General features: G+C 64.3%; 2 protein-coding genes across 2 annotated transcripts in view; one reads left to right on the forward strand and one right to left on the reverse strand.

Moving 5' to 3' along the window:
• Positions 1-3,737, reverse strand: part of LOC118880933 — a 44,921-nt gene extending 41,184 nt beyond the window's left edge. The window contains exons 1-2 of the mRNA XM_036825143.1: positions 3,668-3,737; positions 3,002-3,077 (exon numbers count right to left, since the gene is read on the reverse strand). Of these exons, the coding sequence (XP_036681038.1) occupies positions 3,002-3,077; positions 3,668-3,737 (146 nt within the window). The remainder of the gene's footprint in view (positions 1-3,001; positions 3,078-3,667) is intronic.
• Positions 3,738-4,571: 834 nt separating this feature from the next.
• LOC118880934 lies at positions 4,572-11,087 on the forward strand. The gene is made up of 6 exons (XM_036825144.1): positions 4,572-4,642; positions 4,952-5,137; positions 5,203-5,468; positions 8,051-8,117; positions 8,387-9,902; positions 10,285-11,087. The coding sequence occupies exons 1-5, from the start codon at positions 4,572-4,574 to the stop codon at positions 8,949-8,951; spliced, it is 1,155 nt and encodes a 384-aa protein (XP_036681039.1). The 3' UTR covers positions 8,952-9,902; positions 10,285-11,087.
• Positions 11,088-14,875: the final 3,788 nt, after the last annotated feature.

Here is a 14,875-nt window from a genome sequence, read left to right on the forward strand (position 1 = left end):
CCCTCTGCAAGCTCAGAGAAAGGGGCACCGGCCACCTCGCCCAACCTGGGTGTCTCCCCGCAGCCACACAAAGCCACCCGGGTCCCCAGGTTGGCGGGCGAGCCCCATGAGTGTGGGGCTGTCCTGCTTTCACCCATCCAGCTCACCCCAGGCTCCCCTCCCTCCGCTGGAGTCCCAGAGCCCCCGCGGCAGTGTGTCTGGGGGGGTGCCCTGTCCAGCAAAAGCCCCTCTGGGTGGAGCACAGACACCGTTCCCGCCCGCCTCTCCCCTCCCTCACACAGAAAGGCCCAAAGACCCCACTCAGAAGAATGCCATCCTTGCCTGGGGGACCGTCCCTAGCTCCTCCCCCCGAAAGCCAAGAGTCGGAGCTTCAAATACAGAAAATACAGCCCCGTCAGTGTCGCCACGAGGCAGCAGGGCCACTGGGTGAGGGGCGCACACCGGGGAGGGGGCCTGGCAGGGAGACATCCCAGTGGTGCCCCTTTTTAATTCGGCAGATGAGAGACCTGACGTGATTTACAGCTGAGAAGGCCGCGGCTCTCTCCCTGCAAACTCTCTAGTTTTACTGCTCAGTCAAACCTAATTCCAAAACACTAATGCTTTTATTTAAACACCACATCCTGCAATAAAGCCTTAATGTGCAGCGGGATGTATGCAGGGGAAGCAAGTGCGTGTCTGCGGCCGGCCTCAGTGGCCGTGGCCGGCTACTTCCCTCCCTGTGGCCGGAGCTGGAAGCAAGCAGGGCAGAGATGACCTTCCCGGGGATACTGGGCGCTGACCCCTCTGGGCCTGGTGGCCGGGAGGAGAGCAGTGCCCAAGGACAGTCCCACCTCCCTGCTGTGGGGTCAGCAGGGCCAGAGGCGGGGAGACTTGAAAACGGGGTCAGACCCTCAACTACAGTCAACTCCCCAGGAGGTGGCGGCCACATGGGAGCTTGGAAGTGCCCACGCCTCCTTGTCCCCAGCTCCGAGGAAGGGCCTGAGTGGCTCAGGGAACGTGGCTGCTCCCAGACCTTTCCAGCAGCTGGAGGAGGAGGCCTGCTCACTCCCTCCTCCCTGTTCCCCCCCCACAAGAGCCAAAGTCCTGCCAAAGGTCGGGGTGCAGGAGGGGCTGGGGCACCTGCCGTGGGCCCGGGCGGCAGTGCCAGGGATGGCAGGGAAGGCGGGATGACACACACTTTGGAAAAATGGCCCTGAGGCCCGTGGAGAGCGTGCCCTGGGCGGGGACGCCGGCCTCATCCCGGCTGCAGACTCCGCCACTCCAGAAGCCAGAAACTGACAGGGCCACCCCGTCCCCCAGCCCCCAGCCCTTGCCAGCTGCCCCCAGGGCCCCCTGCCCTTTGCTTTGCCAGGAAAGGACTCAGACTGCAGAGACAGGCTTCGAGGGCCGGCCACAGCAACTGTCCCCAGTGCCTGGGTGGGCACGGTCCAGCCACGGGACCCACAGGACATCACCCCAGCCCCTGTCCTGACTGGGACCTGGCTGGCGGCAGGCTAGGTGAGATGGGTCCTGGTCTGCACGATGCCAGCCAGCGTGACCCCACCATCCTTCACAGAGCAAAGCGCTTTCAGCTGGAGTTGCTAAAATCAGAGAGCAGTGTGAGGCCTGGCGGGGTGCGGGGGGCAGGAGGCAGGCCCAGGTGGGAGCTGCACAGGCGCCCGAGGTGTCCTCGAAATGCCGGGCCGGGGTATCTCAGAAGAGGGAGAGGGGCCTGGGGCCGAGGGGGCTGATCCACAAGGTGCTCTGCCTCGCAGGCGGCCCGAGAGCCAAGACCGAGTGTCTTTCTCTCAAAGATACTCTCGCACGTGGCCGCACAAGCCCCTTCCCTCAGGGCAGCTGGACCGTCCTTTGGGGAACAGGCTACTTTGCTTGGCCTCTGAGCAGTTTTCTGCCCCCATCACACAAACAGCCCTTTCTTCTGCCAAATGACCCTTCCAGGTGGCAACAAGTGATGCCCAGAGCCCCGCTGCCCTGCCCCCCTGCCCCTGCACGCCCCCCGGGGACCCCACGCCTGCCACGGGCCACGTCCCCTCTGCTGCAGTCAGCACGCTGAATATTTAATGTCTGGCGAACGCTTCCACCTGCTGACACAGGCAAAGTGACAGAACAATACCGGCAGGGGACAGGCTGGTCACCGACGCCCAGGCAGCTTGCCACCAAGGCCCGGCCCGGCCACAGCTGCCGGCCTGTCTGTCCCCCGGGCGACCCCACAGGCGCACGCTGCCCCCTTCCTCCAGTGAGAGAGTTCCTGACCTGAAATACATACTTCTTTACATTCCATAGCTTAGCAGGTCCATATGGGCACATAAAGAAGTATGTTTCCCAAGCAGGCAGTTCAACGGCACAGCTGTGGCGCTTGGGGAAGGGTCCCCCTGAGAAGGCTGCACAGAGGCCGTGGGTCTTCCCCCCGACCCAGTCCCTGGAGCCAGCCCACCCCACCCCGCGGCCCCCAGCCCCGTCTGACCTCGGCCCTCCCCTCTCTCTCTCTCCCTCTCCCTCTCACACGCACACACACACACGCACACGCACACACACACGTACGTGCACGGTCAGGAAGGGCAGAAGCAGACAACGAACTCCAGAAAGTCTCAAGAATCCCTCCGATCGCCCCTGCAGTTGTTTAGTTTTGCGTCAACGACACAAGAAAGGACTCAGGCGGCCACCTGCCACCCTCACCCCAGGAAGGATGTGTCATTCCCTCCCAGAGACCGTGCCCGAGCCCCTGCCGGCACCCTCCCTCTCCACCTGGGCGTCCCCATCCTGACCAAGTGCACAGAGACAGCCGCTCAGGAGGACCCCTCCACGAGTGGCCAGGGAGCAGGGTGGCCAGAGCCAACAGGGAGCTCAGCACTGCTGGCCATAAGCGCAGACGACCGAGAAGCAGACAGCCCCTCAGGAGGACCCCTCCACGAGCGGCCAGGGAGCAGGGTGGCCAGAGCCAACAGGGAGCTCAGCACTGCTGGCCATAAGCGCAGACGACCGAGAAGCAGACAGGCCTTACCTGGGCAGCTGGGCGGCTTCCTGGGCAGGTCCCTGGTGATTCGGCCTCCCAAGAGCCAGCGCCCCTGAGAGCTGGGCTCATGCCCCTGTCTTTGAAGATGTGTATGAGAAGGGCGGTTGCAGGTGGACCTTGCGTCCTCGCAGGGCGGCTGGGAGCTGCTGGGAAGTGGCCCGGGCCGCGGCCAGCTCCCTCGGCGCCTCGGCCTGGCCACAGTGCAGACGCCCAGCCCGGTGAGGGACTGGTGCCGGCTTGGCCTCCCGCCTCCGGCCGCCTGCTCCTCTGCCTCCCTCCCTCCGTCCCTCTCTCTCTCCTCCACCCTTCCTCTCCCCTCCACTCCTGGTGCATCACCACCTAAAGCGATGCTTGCGCCAGTGGACGGCTCACACGGGCGCCCAGGGCGACTGGTCCTCACCTGGCTTTTTGTGGCCTGTGCCCAGCCTCCGCCAGGCCTGATCAATACCAATTTACAGTCAAACGCAGGGGCTGCCTTCCTGTTAATGAATTTCCCCAGTGCTCACCGCTTCTAATGAACCCGTTAAACAGGGTTTAAGTAAACTTAGCAAGCGGCCAACTAAGCACTTTGGAATACGTAATTGTATCGATACTGTTTTCCACAGCATTTCAAAATTTCCCTGTGATGGAGACGTGGAGAACCTTCCTCCCCACCACCTTCTACGTCCACCACGAAGCCAGGAGTTTGAACACCACGAGAGTCTGTAGCAGAGCAGCGGGTCATTGGGGTCCGGTCCCCATGCAGGAAGGAAAGCCACCCCAGCCCAAGCCTGCGCTGGGAGGACAGAGGAGCCCACAAGGTGTCAGGAGCAGCGTGGGACAGAGGCCTTGCCGTGGTCCAGGTGAGACCCACAGGTGAGGAGGTAGGACATGGAAGGAGGACGTCACTGACTGCCGGACGCTCGCTGGGGGCGGGCAGCCGACCGGGTGCAGACACAGAGGGTCTGCCTGCTGGGCCCAGGTCCTGTGTGGCTGGGAGCTGACCGTGGCCTGAGGAGGAGGCCCTGGACCCAAGTGGACTTCTAATTCTCCCTCCGTCAGCAAGACGAAGTGTGGAGTGACCCTGCCCGCCCCTCCGCACCAGGCAGCCCAGCCATCCCTGCGTGGGTGGGCCCAGAGAGGGTGTCCAGCGCCGCTGCCACCCGGGGCAGGGCAGTGTCTGCAGACCCTGCATCGTGCAGAAGCAACTGGGCGATTTCTCAAGTCCCTGGGCTTGGCAGCAGCCCTGGGCACAGCTGGGCTGGAGTTTATATGGGGGGGCTGGGGGGGGAGGCATGATCAGGGCTCCAAGGGGCACCCCCACTAAAAGGAAAGAGCCACCCGGCAGGAAGACACGGAGGAGTGATGTCCCACTTCCGTGGGGCTGCTGCCATTTGTCATCTTCACGGAGCCAAGGATAAATAAAGGGCAACCGAGACAGCTGCTTGGGCCCCCCGGCTTCTCCTCAAGCCCCCCAAGGGTGGAGAGCGCCTCGAGAGAACCGTGCATGATAACTGGAGTCTGAAGTCTAAGTTTCCTGGCCGCCCTCTGACCAGTGAGGCCTCAGAGGATGGGAGGCATGGCCAAGGCTCAGGCCCAGGACCACCCCCCATCCCCAGGACCACCCCCCATCCCCACCCCCAGGCGTGCGTATGGATGGTGCCTGGAGGTCAGGGGAAAGTTGGGAGCCCCAAAGGGCAGGAGAGTCACCCCAGGTCCAGCCAGAGCCCCAGCGAGCTTCTATCCACTCAGAAATGAACCGCAGCCACTTTTCAAAAAGTTTCCCACCTTGATAGAAAAGGAGCACCCAGCCACCTCCAAGGGGACCCCACAGGGGCAGTGAGCTGGCACCGGGCCCGTGTGCCAAGCCCAGGCCCTTCAGCTGTGAATGCTCCCAGCCCCCAGCCGGGTGGAGGTCAGGGTCTCTCGCAAGAGACCCCCGGGCTGCCCCCCCTGCAGCCCCAAGTCTCCGCCCACGTGCGCCCCTGCTCTGCCCGCCCGGCACAGGGACCCTCCCCACTCTGACCCGGGCTGTGAGAGCCGCAAACGCCCGGAGTCCCCACCTGGGGCAGGCTCACCGCAGCCCCTGCTCCGGGCGGGACCCCTGCCCCCAGCGCTTCCACGGTTATTGCTGCAAGTTCCAAGGTAAGTTTCGCCTCGTTCCCACCCGAGCTGCGCTTGGCTGCGGGTTAATCACACCTTCCGCCCAGCCCCCGCGGCCCCCACCCCAGCACCTCGACCCCCGCGCACCCCATCTGGAGGCGCCGCATCCTTGCAAAATGCCTGCATGTCAAAGTTCTTGCCTCCCGGTTGGACGCGCCCTCCCCGCCCTGCTGGCTGCTGGCTCTGCAGTTTTCCAAATGCGGACGATGCCACGAGCCAAGAGAAAACTCCAGAGCACCCCCGGCTGGAGCCACGCGGCGCCGGCACCACGGCTCCCACCTCGCCGGCGGGCACACCCCCACCGCGGCGGCCGGCAAGTTTGCGGGGGGCCGTCCGGGCGGGCTGAGCGGGACTCACCGCGGAGCCCCTCCAGCCGGGCTGTCGACCGCGGCCGCGGGCTCAGGGTCGCGGCTCCCGGGTACGATGCGCCCCGTGCGGCTCCCGGAGAGACGCTGCTGCAGCCGCGGCCGCGCCATCCACCTTCTCCCGGAGCCAATCGCGAATGCAGGGGTGGGGGAGGCCGGCGCTCCCGATGCGTCCGCACTTGGGGGGCGGGGTGGGGGGGGCAGAAAGAAAGAAGACACCAGGCACCCCCCTCTCCGCACCCTTGCCCTTCCCCCAGCCCTCCTCAGCAGCTTAGCAGGGAGGGAGATCTTGAGAGAGAGAGAGAGGGAGAGAGAGGGAGGGAGAGGGAGGGAGGGAAGGAGGGAGGGAGGCTCTGCGGAGTTACCGAGAGCGACCTCGCGGCCGCACACCTTGAGCCCTCCCTGCAGGACGCTCCTGCACCCCTGCACCCCGGCCGGGGTCAGCACAAGGTAGAGGTCAGGTGAACAAAAGGGGAAGGTCCCAGGGGTGTGCAGGCTCACACAGGCAAACGGCCGGCCCGCACGCGAGACCCACGCGGGCGGGGGAGGGGAGGGGAGGGGAGGGCTGACCCGAGGGGCCAGAGCAGGCGTGGCCCCCTCCTCGGATCAGGAGCCGGCCTCACCTTTGCAGTCCTTATATACCCGGCCAAGCATCCCAAACACGCGCCCTGGCCAAGTGGCCCCTCGGGCTGTGCTCTCTGACCATATTTAGTCAAGCAGGGGAAAAAATAGCCTGTCAGCTGGGCCGCGGCTGGCCGGCCACCGGGAACAGGGTGGGAGCGCCAACGCCATTGACGGCCGGTCCTGGGCCCAGGCTGCCGGCCTCTTCCCCTCCCGGCCCCTCCCCACGGGCCTCCCACCGGCCGTCCCTGCCCTGCCATCCCCCTGCTATTTTTAGCCCAGCCCAGTACAGAGGCGCCTCGCGGCGGCCCAGCAGACACCTCTCGGGCCACACAGCCCGGTCCTAGGGGTGCCCTGGGGAGACTCGGCCGCTCCCGAGGCCCGCTGCCTTTTCCCCACCCTTGGCCTCCAGCGGGCTGGGCGCCACCGGTGCCCCCTCCGCTTGGCCCTTTAGCCCAGAATTGGGGCCCAAATCAGGTGGCGAGGGAACAGCCAGTTTTCCCGAGGCTCCCGAGCCAGGCCCGCGATGACGACAGGTCCCCTTGGACAGGGAGCCCGGGGACGAGCTGGCCCACCCCACCCTGCCTGCAGCCGGGGCCACGTGTGAGCGGGACGCCGCGCGGGTCCGAGTGCTGCTTACGCCTGGACACCCCCCGGCTCACGCCTGCGTGATGTCGTGGCTGTGTGGCGGCACAGCCCACAGGGACCGTCCTCGCGGGGCCAGGACACAGAGGCCGGCCGGCCCCCGCCATGTGTGGGCCGGGCAGGTCTCCTCGCCCCCCTGGAGTCCCCCAGGGCCAGGGCAGGGGACGGCAATAACGGGGTGGACCCACTTCCCCGAAGGCTAGGTGCAGGGTTCACGTGGGGAGGGGGAGGGGTAGTTAGTATCTCTGTTCCCGGAGTGCCCGCCCGGAGTGTGGGCAGCCATTTCACAGCCCTCTGTCCCCTGTGCCGCCTCGCAGGCCTGGCCCAGCCAGGGACGTGGGGTGTCTGTGCCTCTCAGAGCCGGCTCCCCTGTGCCCATCCCCCCATGACAACCCAGGCCAGGCCCCGGAGCGCAGGGTCCCAGCCCTGGGACCGGGTGCGGTGGGGACACTCTTTGTGGATCACCCCCTGGGATCCAGCCTCTCCCCCAAGAGCGGCCCAGGCTGGGGAAGGGACGGCAGCGCATCCCAGCAGTGCCATGCGGGCCGGGCCGGGAGCGCAGGGGCGGGGGGTGGGGTGCCGCGGAGGGGCCCTGGAGCAGAGCAGGGCTGGCAGGAGTGGGGGGACGGAGGAGGCGGGCCCAGCGCTCTTGGGAAGCTCTAAGTGGCTGGGAGGCCCAGGCAGGCCCTGCTCCCAGGGCCACCGGCCCAGCCAAGGGGCCCTCGGCTCACTCTGGGTGCGGGGCGTGGACCCTGGGAGGTTGCAAGCTGCCCCCATCTGAGTGCATTTCTGGGAACCCAAAAGCCACTTGTCCTCCAGCTGACAGTGGGAGAGCAGCCAGTGTGAGGGGCAGCAGCGGAGCTGGCGCTGCACGTGCCCCCTGTACCTGCCGTTCCCCTCGCCACCCCACCTTCTCTCTCCGGGCAGGGGGTGGGCGGGGGAGGGGGACTCACAGAGGTTGAGCAGGGAGGGTCAGGGAGTCCAGGGACCCTTGGCTGGGCCTGAGGTGGGGGCCGGCCTGTCCCTGAGGCCACCCTGTGAGTGACGCTCTAGGCCGTGAGGGCAGGGAGAGGGTGTGGAGCAGGTGCTGCCGTAAATCACCTCCATAATCACCTCCTAGTGGCAGCCCAGCCCTTCCAGACCAGGACGGGGCACGGGGCTCCCTTCCCCGGAGAAGGGGTGGTGTGTGTGGACCGACCCAGGGGTCCCCAAGGTCCCAGGACCAAGCCAGATGACAGAGTACTCTGTTCATTTATCCACACAGCCAGCATCTACAGCTATTCCAGAAGCTTCTCTGTGGGTTACCTCTATCTTCAAAGCATCCCTGAGAGGTAGGTATCCTGCTGTGCCCACTTTACTGGGGAGGAGCGGGGCTCAGAGGGGGAGCTGACTTGCCCGAGGTCACACAGTGGGGGCGGAGCTGGGCAGTGTCCTGCGGTCTGGCCACTGCTCCAGCCCCCTCACTGGGGCAGGAAAGACAGGCCCAGTGTCGCCTGCCTTGGGTGCCGAGCTTTGGATGTCCTCAGGAAGGCGGCGGGTGACGTGACGGCGTTTCCCGCGCGAGGATGGATAAGGCAACCCTCCCTCATTCATTCACCAGCAAGGATGTGCAGCTCGCCCGCCGAGACCACGTGGGGCTGGCCGTGCACGTCCGGTGGAACGTTCCACCGTGGCCGGATGTGCTGTGCTTCCCGCACGGGCCACCGCACTGCACGTGGCTGCTGAGCTCTCACGGTGCGGCTGGCATGGCTGCAGACCTGAACCTTCGGTTTGATGTCAGTCAGTTAATCTTAGTTTCAGTGGCCACATGTGAGCAGCGGCTACTGTGCTGGGTGGTGGGAGAGAGAGAGGATGGGGAGCGAAGCAGGAGGTCCTGGGCCCACAGAGAGAGCAGTTTGGGGAAGGGATGGGCTTGTAGGTCAGAGGTCAGGGGAGGCCTCCGTCGGGGATGGACAGGGGCCCAAAGGACGTCTGAGGTGCGGCGGCTGAATGTCTGGGGAGGAGCACCCAGGCAGAGGGCGCTGGGAGGACAGAGGGCAGGAGGGAGGGCGGACGGACCTACGGTGGGGCTGGGCAGAGGTGTGCTGCTCAGGTGGGAATGCTGCTCGGGTGGGAATGCTGCCGGGGGCAGGGTCGAGCCGCGAGCCCCAGGCCACCAGGGCTGACGCTTCTCAGCGAGGCTGCGGTCCAGCGGGGAGGGGCACTCAGGTCCTGGCCAGACCTTGAGAGTTTGTCCACAAGATTTGCTGACCCAGGGGAGATGGTTACAGAGAAAGAGGGGTGTCAGGTGAGCGGTCCCACGGGGAATAGGGTGCCTCTCCTGCGAAGGTGGGAGGGGAGGAAAGGGCAGGCGGGGACTTCGCTTCGTGGGAGGGGCCTCTGCCCGTGGGCTGGAAAAAGCCGGCCCCACCCCCCACGGAGCAAGAGGTACCCGAGCGGCTGTGAGGGGTGGAGGTGCTCCCTTCTCAGAGCCCCTTGCGGGGCTCGGAGGGGCCCCCGCGACCGGCCTGGGGGACCGTCTCACGGTGAGGAGCCCCTGGAACTCGGGTAACTGGAGGCAGGTGTGGTTTCTGGGTCCCTCGCCCAGTGGACCCCTCGCCCCTCACCCCTTGAGCCGAGGTAGGGGAGCCGGGAGCAGCTGCTGGAGAGCAGCGATTTCCTGGAAGCGCTGAGGACAGTAATGGAGCCTGAGCGGCCCCCTGGGGGAAGTGGCTTCTGCCTGAGAGCATTTCCTGAAGCTCCATCCCTGGCGGCACAGGGCGGGGGGCTAGGGCTGGGCAGGCAGCCCTCCCGTGCATCCCACCCCATCTGCCAGCCTGGGAAGAGAGGGGGTGCAGAGCCCAGGAGGCCCCACAGAGCCCGGCTCCAGCCTCACTGAGAGACCCTCGGGGGCCTGGGTGGGACGGGGCAATGAGAGGCCACTCTGACCTCAGAGCCTCAGCTTCCTCGTCTGTGAAGTGGGGCCACAGCCCCTCCCGGGTGGTGAGGAGGCTGAGGTGTGGACAGAGCCCCTGGCCGAGACTCCAGCCACGGAAGCCCCCAGACAGCATCACTGTCTCACCCACCAGAGGAGCTACTGGATGGATGGATGGATGGATGGATGACCTCATCAATGGGTCAGTCAATCCCTCGGCCACTGGGCAGGCGGGGCGGTGGGCAGCACATGGGGGGCAGGGGGAATATGGCTGGACCCATGTCAATATACGTTCAGCTTTGGGGGTGGAGGTGAGGCTGGGGTCTTATTTAGAGCGGGGAAGGGCAAGGCTGGGCCAGTGCCCTGGGAGCCACAGTCAGAGGGTGGAAGCCCCTTCACCCCAGCCTGGGCACCCACCACCCCAGGAGACATCCAGAGCCATTCGAAGCATCAGTCCCCAGTCAGCGCTGTCCCCTCTGGCGAGACCCTGTTCCTGCTCACTTTGCTCTATCCTGAGTCTTTAAACAAAACAAAATTAATCCTAGGTTTTATTTTAATATTTCACTTGTACTTTCCAACAACAGTCAACACAGTCTCTGCAATGGCCTCTCTCTGCTAAGATGAGCCCAGCTTACCCATCAGAGCACCTGAGCAGTCAGACGCCTCTCCAGCGAGTCCACGGAAGATGCTTATCGTCACCGGTCACCAGAGCAATGACCGCGGTGGGACACCGCCTCATACCACCGGGACGGCTGGAAAAAACAAGAGCCCCAAACCAGAACATAACAAGTGATATTGTTATCAGCGAGGACGTGGCGAAATTTGAACGTCAGGTGTTGCTGGTGAGAATGTAACACGGCGCAGCCACTGTGGAGAATCGTCTGGCAGCTCCTCAAAAAGTCAAACCATCACAACCAGCAATTCTGCTCCTCGGTACGTGCCCCCAAATGAAACAAGGACCCAAACAGATACTCACACGCGAGGGCTCACAGCAGCCAAATGGGGAAACCCAACGCCGGCTGCCAGTGGGCGGACAAACCGCACAGTGAAGCGATTCAGCCACGCTGGCCACAATGTGGACACATCTAGGAGACACGGTGCTGAGTGAACAGGCCCAGACGCAGAAGGCCGTGTGTCGTGCGATCCCATTACACGAGCCGCTGGGGCAGGAGAAGCCACCAAGACCAAGCAGACGGAGGGAGGGGGAGACCAACCACCTGATGGGAACCGGGCCCCCTTCGCGGGGAGGAGAACGTCCTGGAACCAGAGAGAGGTGGTGCTTGCATGGCGCTGTGACTGTGCTAAAATGCCCCGGAACTGTTTGCTTTTAAATAGCTAATTTTATGTTGTGTGCATTTCACCTCGATTAAAAAACAACAGAAAAAGAGCTCAGGGTCCAGCCCCACCCCGTCTCCCCACTGACCCCCACCGCCTGGACGCAGGACCACCCAGACCCGGGCACGGCCCCTGGGCTGTGAAGGCTGAGCTCCTGCTCTCTTAGGGACCTGAATGATGAACTCCAACCTTATCTGTCCCAACACCCCGACACCCGGCTCCACTCAGGCCGGGGAGGGGGCGGCAGGAGTGGGGGGAGGGGAGGGGAGGAAGGGGCAGGAGGAGGGAGGAGGGGCGTGGAGGCAGCTGCTGCCCCTCTGGGCTAAGGACGGCCACAGGCACAGACTTCGGGAGGGTGTCACATTGCCCAGTCCCGTGGCTGCTGGAATATTCCCTGTGGGATGGACAGAATAATGCCCCTCCCCAAAGAGGTCCACATCCCGATCCCCGGAACCTGTGAACGCATCACCTTCTGTGAATGCAGCTTCTCTCCTGCCTGGATGGCGAGACCACAAACCTGGAGGCACAGAGGGGCTCCTATAGCAACTCGGGGGTGTCTGCACTCAGCCGGTCGAGAAGACGTCCGCCCGCAGGACTTCTCAGGGCCTTTCTGAGGCCAGTGCCCGTGTGCACGTCGAGTGCCCAGCAGCCCAGCCTCAGCCGACCACGCCCTGCTCTGCTCGCCCGTACCCTCACCAGCCAGCACACACAGGCACACGGCATCTGGGGGCGCTCAGAGGGAGCTGTGCACGGCAGGGAGGCCCATGGAGCAGAGCCCAGGGTGCAGTGCCCGTGGGATGAGGCAGGAGGACTATGAGGTCACCTGCTGCCAGACGCCAGTGCCCAGACCCTCAAATACACACACACACAGAGGCGCACGTGCACACACACGTGCACGCACGCACGGGCATACAGCAAAACAAACGTGCGTACATAACCGTAATGGCCGTGGGAAAACCTCCCTGACAGCTCGTAAGGAAAGTTATATTTCATTGCCATGATGTCAGCAGAGAGCAATTTGTTTCCAGAGACGTCCCATCCAGAATGGTGACAGCTTCGCCATCATGGAGACTCAGTATACTTCGGGGACCTGGCCATGTGGCACCACCGGAGCCCCTGTGAGGGTTCGTGCAGCTTCGGGTCAGCAGGGTGGCCTTGGACCTGAACCACAATGAGCCCCCACCAACCCAGAGCTTCGGGGGGAGGTAAAGGAAGGCCCGGAGAGCAAGGGGCACTGGAGGGGAGGAGTGCTGGGGGTCCAGGCTGAGCTCCGAGCCCTCAGGGGTCACCCTCCTGCTCTGAGGGCAAAGACTGTCCGGCTTCTTCCTCGGCCTCCTTCTCCTCTCTGCCCCCCTCCCGCCGTGTGTGCAGGGGGTGACAAGGACTCCTCCACCTGCAGAAGCCTCCCCCATGGGGAGGACTCACACGGACTCATCTTAGAAGAAAATGAACTCAAGCCAGGGAACACGGGCCAGGCTGGGCTGCTCTGAGCCCCACCGCCGGTGCCCCGCCCCTCCTCACAGACATGCCCACAGAGGGACCCTCACCACCCGGCTGACCTCGACATCGCCCCTGAGGACAGGGCTGGTACTCCCACTTCCGCCCGTGGCTGGTCCTACAGGGAATGAGAGGCAGGAAGGTGAGGAAGGGGGCTGGCCAGGTCCCCTCGCCCCACTGGGTCCAGTGGCCCCTTGGGGAAGTATTTTTCTGGGTCAGTCAACAGACTCCTATTTCCAGGGAGAAAGAAGCCCCTGATCATAAAGCCCGGGCAGGGGTGGGGAGGTTCGGGGGCCCTTTCTGGTGGCATTTTAAGAAATCCTGCCTTAAATGTAGAAACTCATCACAGCAGAAAGCTTTCCCGGCTCCTGCAGAGATGCAGCCGTCAGAACAAGCTGTAAAACAGAGGGGCTCACAGCTCTGCAGGCAGGTCCTGATGCCCAGCACTGCTGGGGGACCGGGCAGCTGGTGGCCTCACTTCCATGGGCTGCCTGCCCTTTCTGGGGGCTCCTGCCCCGTCATGGTCATCACGTGTTTGTCCCAGTCACCGCAGCCACTGCTGAGTGCTGTGGGAAGCCTGGCAGAGGCCTGCTCTGCTCTCCCAGGAGTTTGGGGAGCAGCTCAGAGTGGGAAAGACATGGCCTTGGCGGCCAAGGGACCCAGGGAGTTGGGAGACAGGCCGTGCACAGGAGGGCTCTGGGGGGAGAAGGGGAAGGACCCCAGATGACCACGACCACCGTTCATCCTGCGTCTGCAAGCAGAGCCAACTGTTTCCAACCCTGCCCCCAACTCTGCAGCGCACCTCCGAGGGGCCTGAGCCGGCGAGGACACACAGAGTGGACCGGGCGGGAGAGTCCTTCTGACTACAGTTCACACGTCCCTCTTCCTTCTGAGCCGAGCAAAGCTCCCGTCCCCCACGTGACCCGGGAGCTGGCTTCTGACCTACGGGGTGAGGGGAATTGACAGAAACACAGGCATTTAGACCATTGACCTGCAAACCCATTTAGCGCTCAAAACGTTTCCCCTCCATATTGTTGGACGTGGGGACAGAATGTCCACCAGGTGGGCAAGCGTCACTTTACTTGGGCACAGGCTCCGGCGCATTTGGCTAAGTGGACTCTTTGTGTCCAATGACTGGACACTCCCTGTGCGCCATCCCTTCCCACCCGCTCCGGGCAAACGCAGGGGCGATGGCTGAGGGGCACCTGTTCCCTGCCCCCTCCCCTCCCTGGGGCTCAGACAACTTCTCTCCCCAGGTAGACCTCAGGGCTCTGGGGCTGCCCTGTTGGACGCCCCGGGCCCAGTGGGGCCCAGAGCCCTGGTCATCGCCCAGCGGTGCGGGCAGGGCCCCAGAGCCCCTAATGCCCCGTTCACGCCAGGTTGCTATCTGCTTGCTAAGGCTAGCGGTGGGGGGCATGGGGGTGGGTGAGGGGGGCTCCCACTGCTGGGAGCCCAGCCCGGAGCCCTGAGACAAAGGGGGCCTGGAGTGTTGATCCAGCGAGAGCTCAGCCACCGCTAGCTGCGTCCCTCATCTCTGCCCCATAAATATTCATTCTGCCATTGCTATAAAGGTGCTTTAAAGAAAAAAAGCCAAACTCATGTGGAGTCAGGGACTGCCCAGCTGCCAACACGCAGGCCGCTACGCCAAATCCCCCATGGATGAGCCACACAGCCGCCACCGGGATGGCTTCTCAGGGCCCCCGTGGGCGCTCTCTGGGGTTTTGCTTAATTTGGGACAGTTTTTTTTGTTCCCTGCATGTAACATTTATAAATGTCACAGTGTGCCCAGGATGCTCTGTGCCTGTGGGCGGGGCCTCCCAAGGGGGCGGGGCCTCCCAAGGGGGCTGGCCCTGCCGCCGCGTGGAAGGTGTGCTGTCGCCCTCCTGTCGGGGGTCCCGCCTGCCTCCGCTGGGGGCTGGCCTCCTGCACCTCGGCTTCCACACCCCGAGGCCGGAATCCCGCCCGTTCTGCCGGGTTGTTACAGCCCATCTTGGCCCCCCCGAACGAGCCCGAGCATGTCTGCGCCGGATTGGATCTCGGATAGAGCCGGAGGTCGCCCCGCCTGGCCCTCCTGTCACCAGTAGCTGGATGCTTTGCTTAAATGCTTCCGGCGATGGGGTGCTCACTGCTTCAGAGGTGCCCTCCCCGCCTCAAGGGAGCCGGTGACGGCAGGTCACACGACAACGACGCTGACCATCGGTCAGGTTATCGAAGCCCGGCGGGGTAGCAGGCGCAGGGGGAGCTCCTGAACCTGCACACCTGTAGATGCCGCCGTCCCCAACAGCCGGCCGCAAGCAGAGCGCCAGCAGAAGGGACACCGTCCCCAACAGCCGGCCTGCAGGT

The sequence above is a fragment of the Balaenoptera musculus genome, chromosome 15, assembly GCF_009873245.2.
Source record: "Balaenoptera musculus isolate JJ_BM4_2016_0621 chromosome 15, mBalMus1.pri.v3, whole genome shotgun sequence".
In the NCBI taxonomy this organism is placed as follows: Eukaryota; Metazoa; Chordata; class Mammalia; order Artiodactyla; family Balaenopteridae; genus Balaenoptera; species Balaenoptera musculus.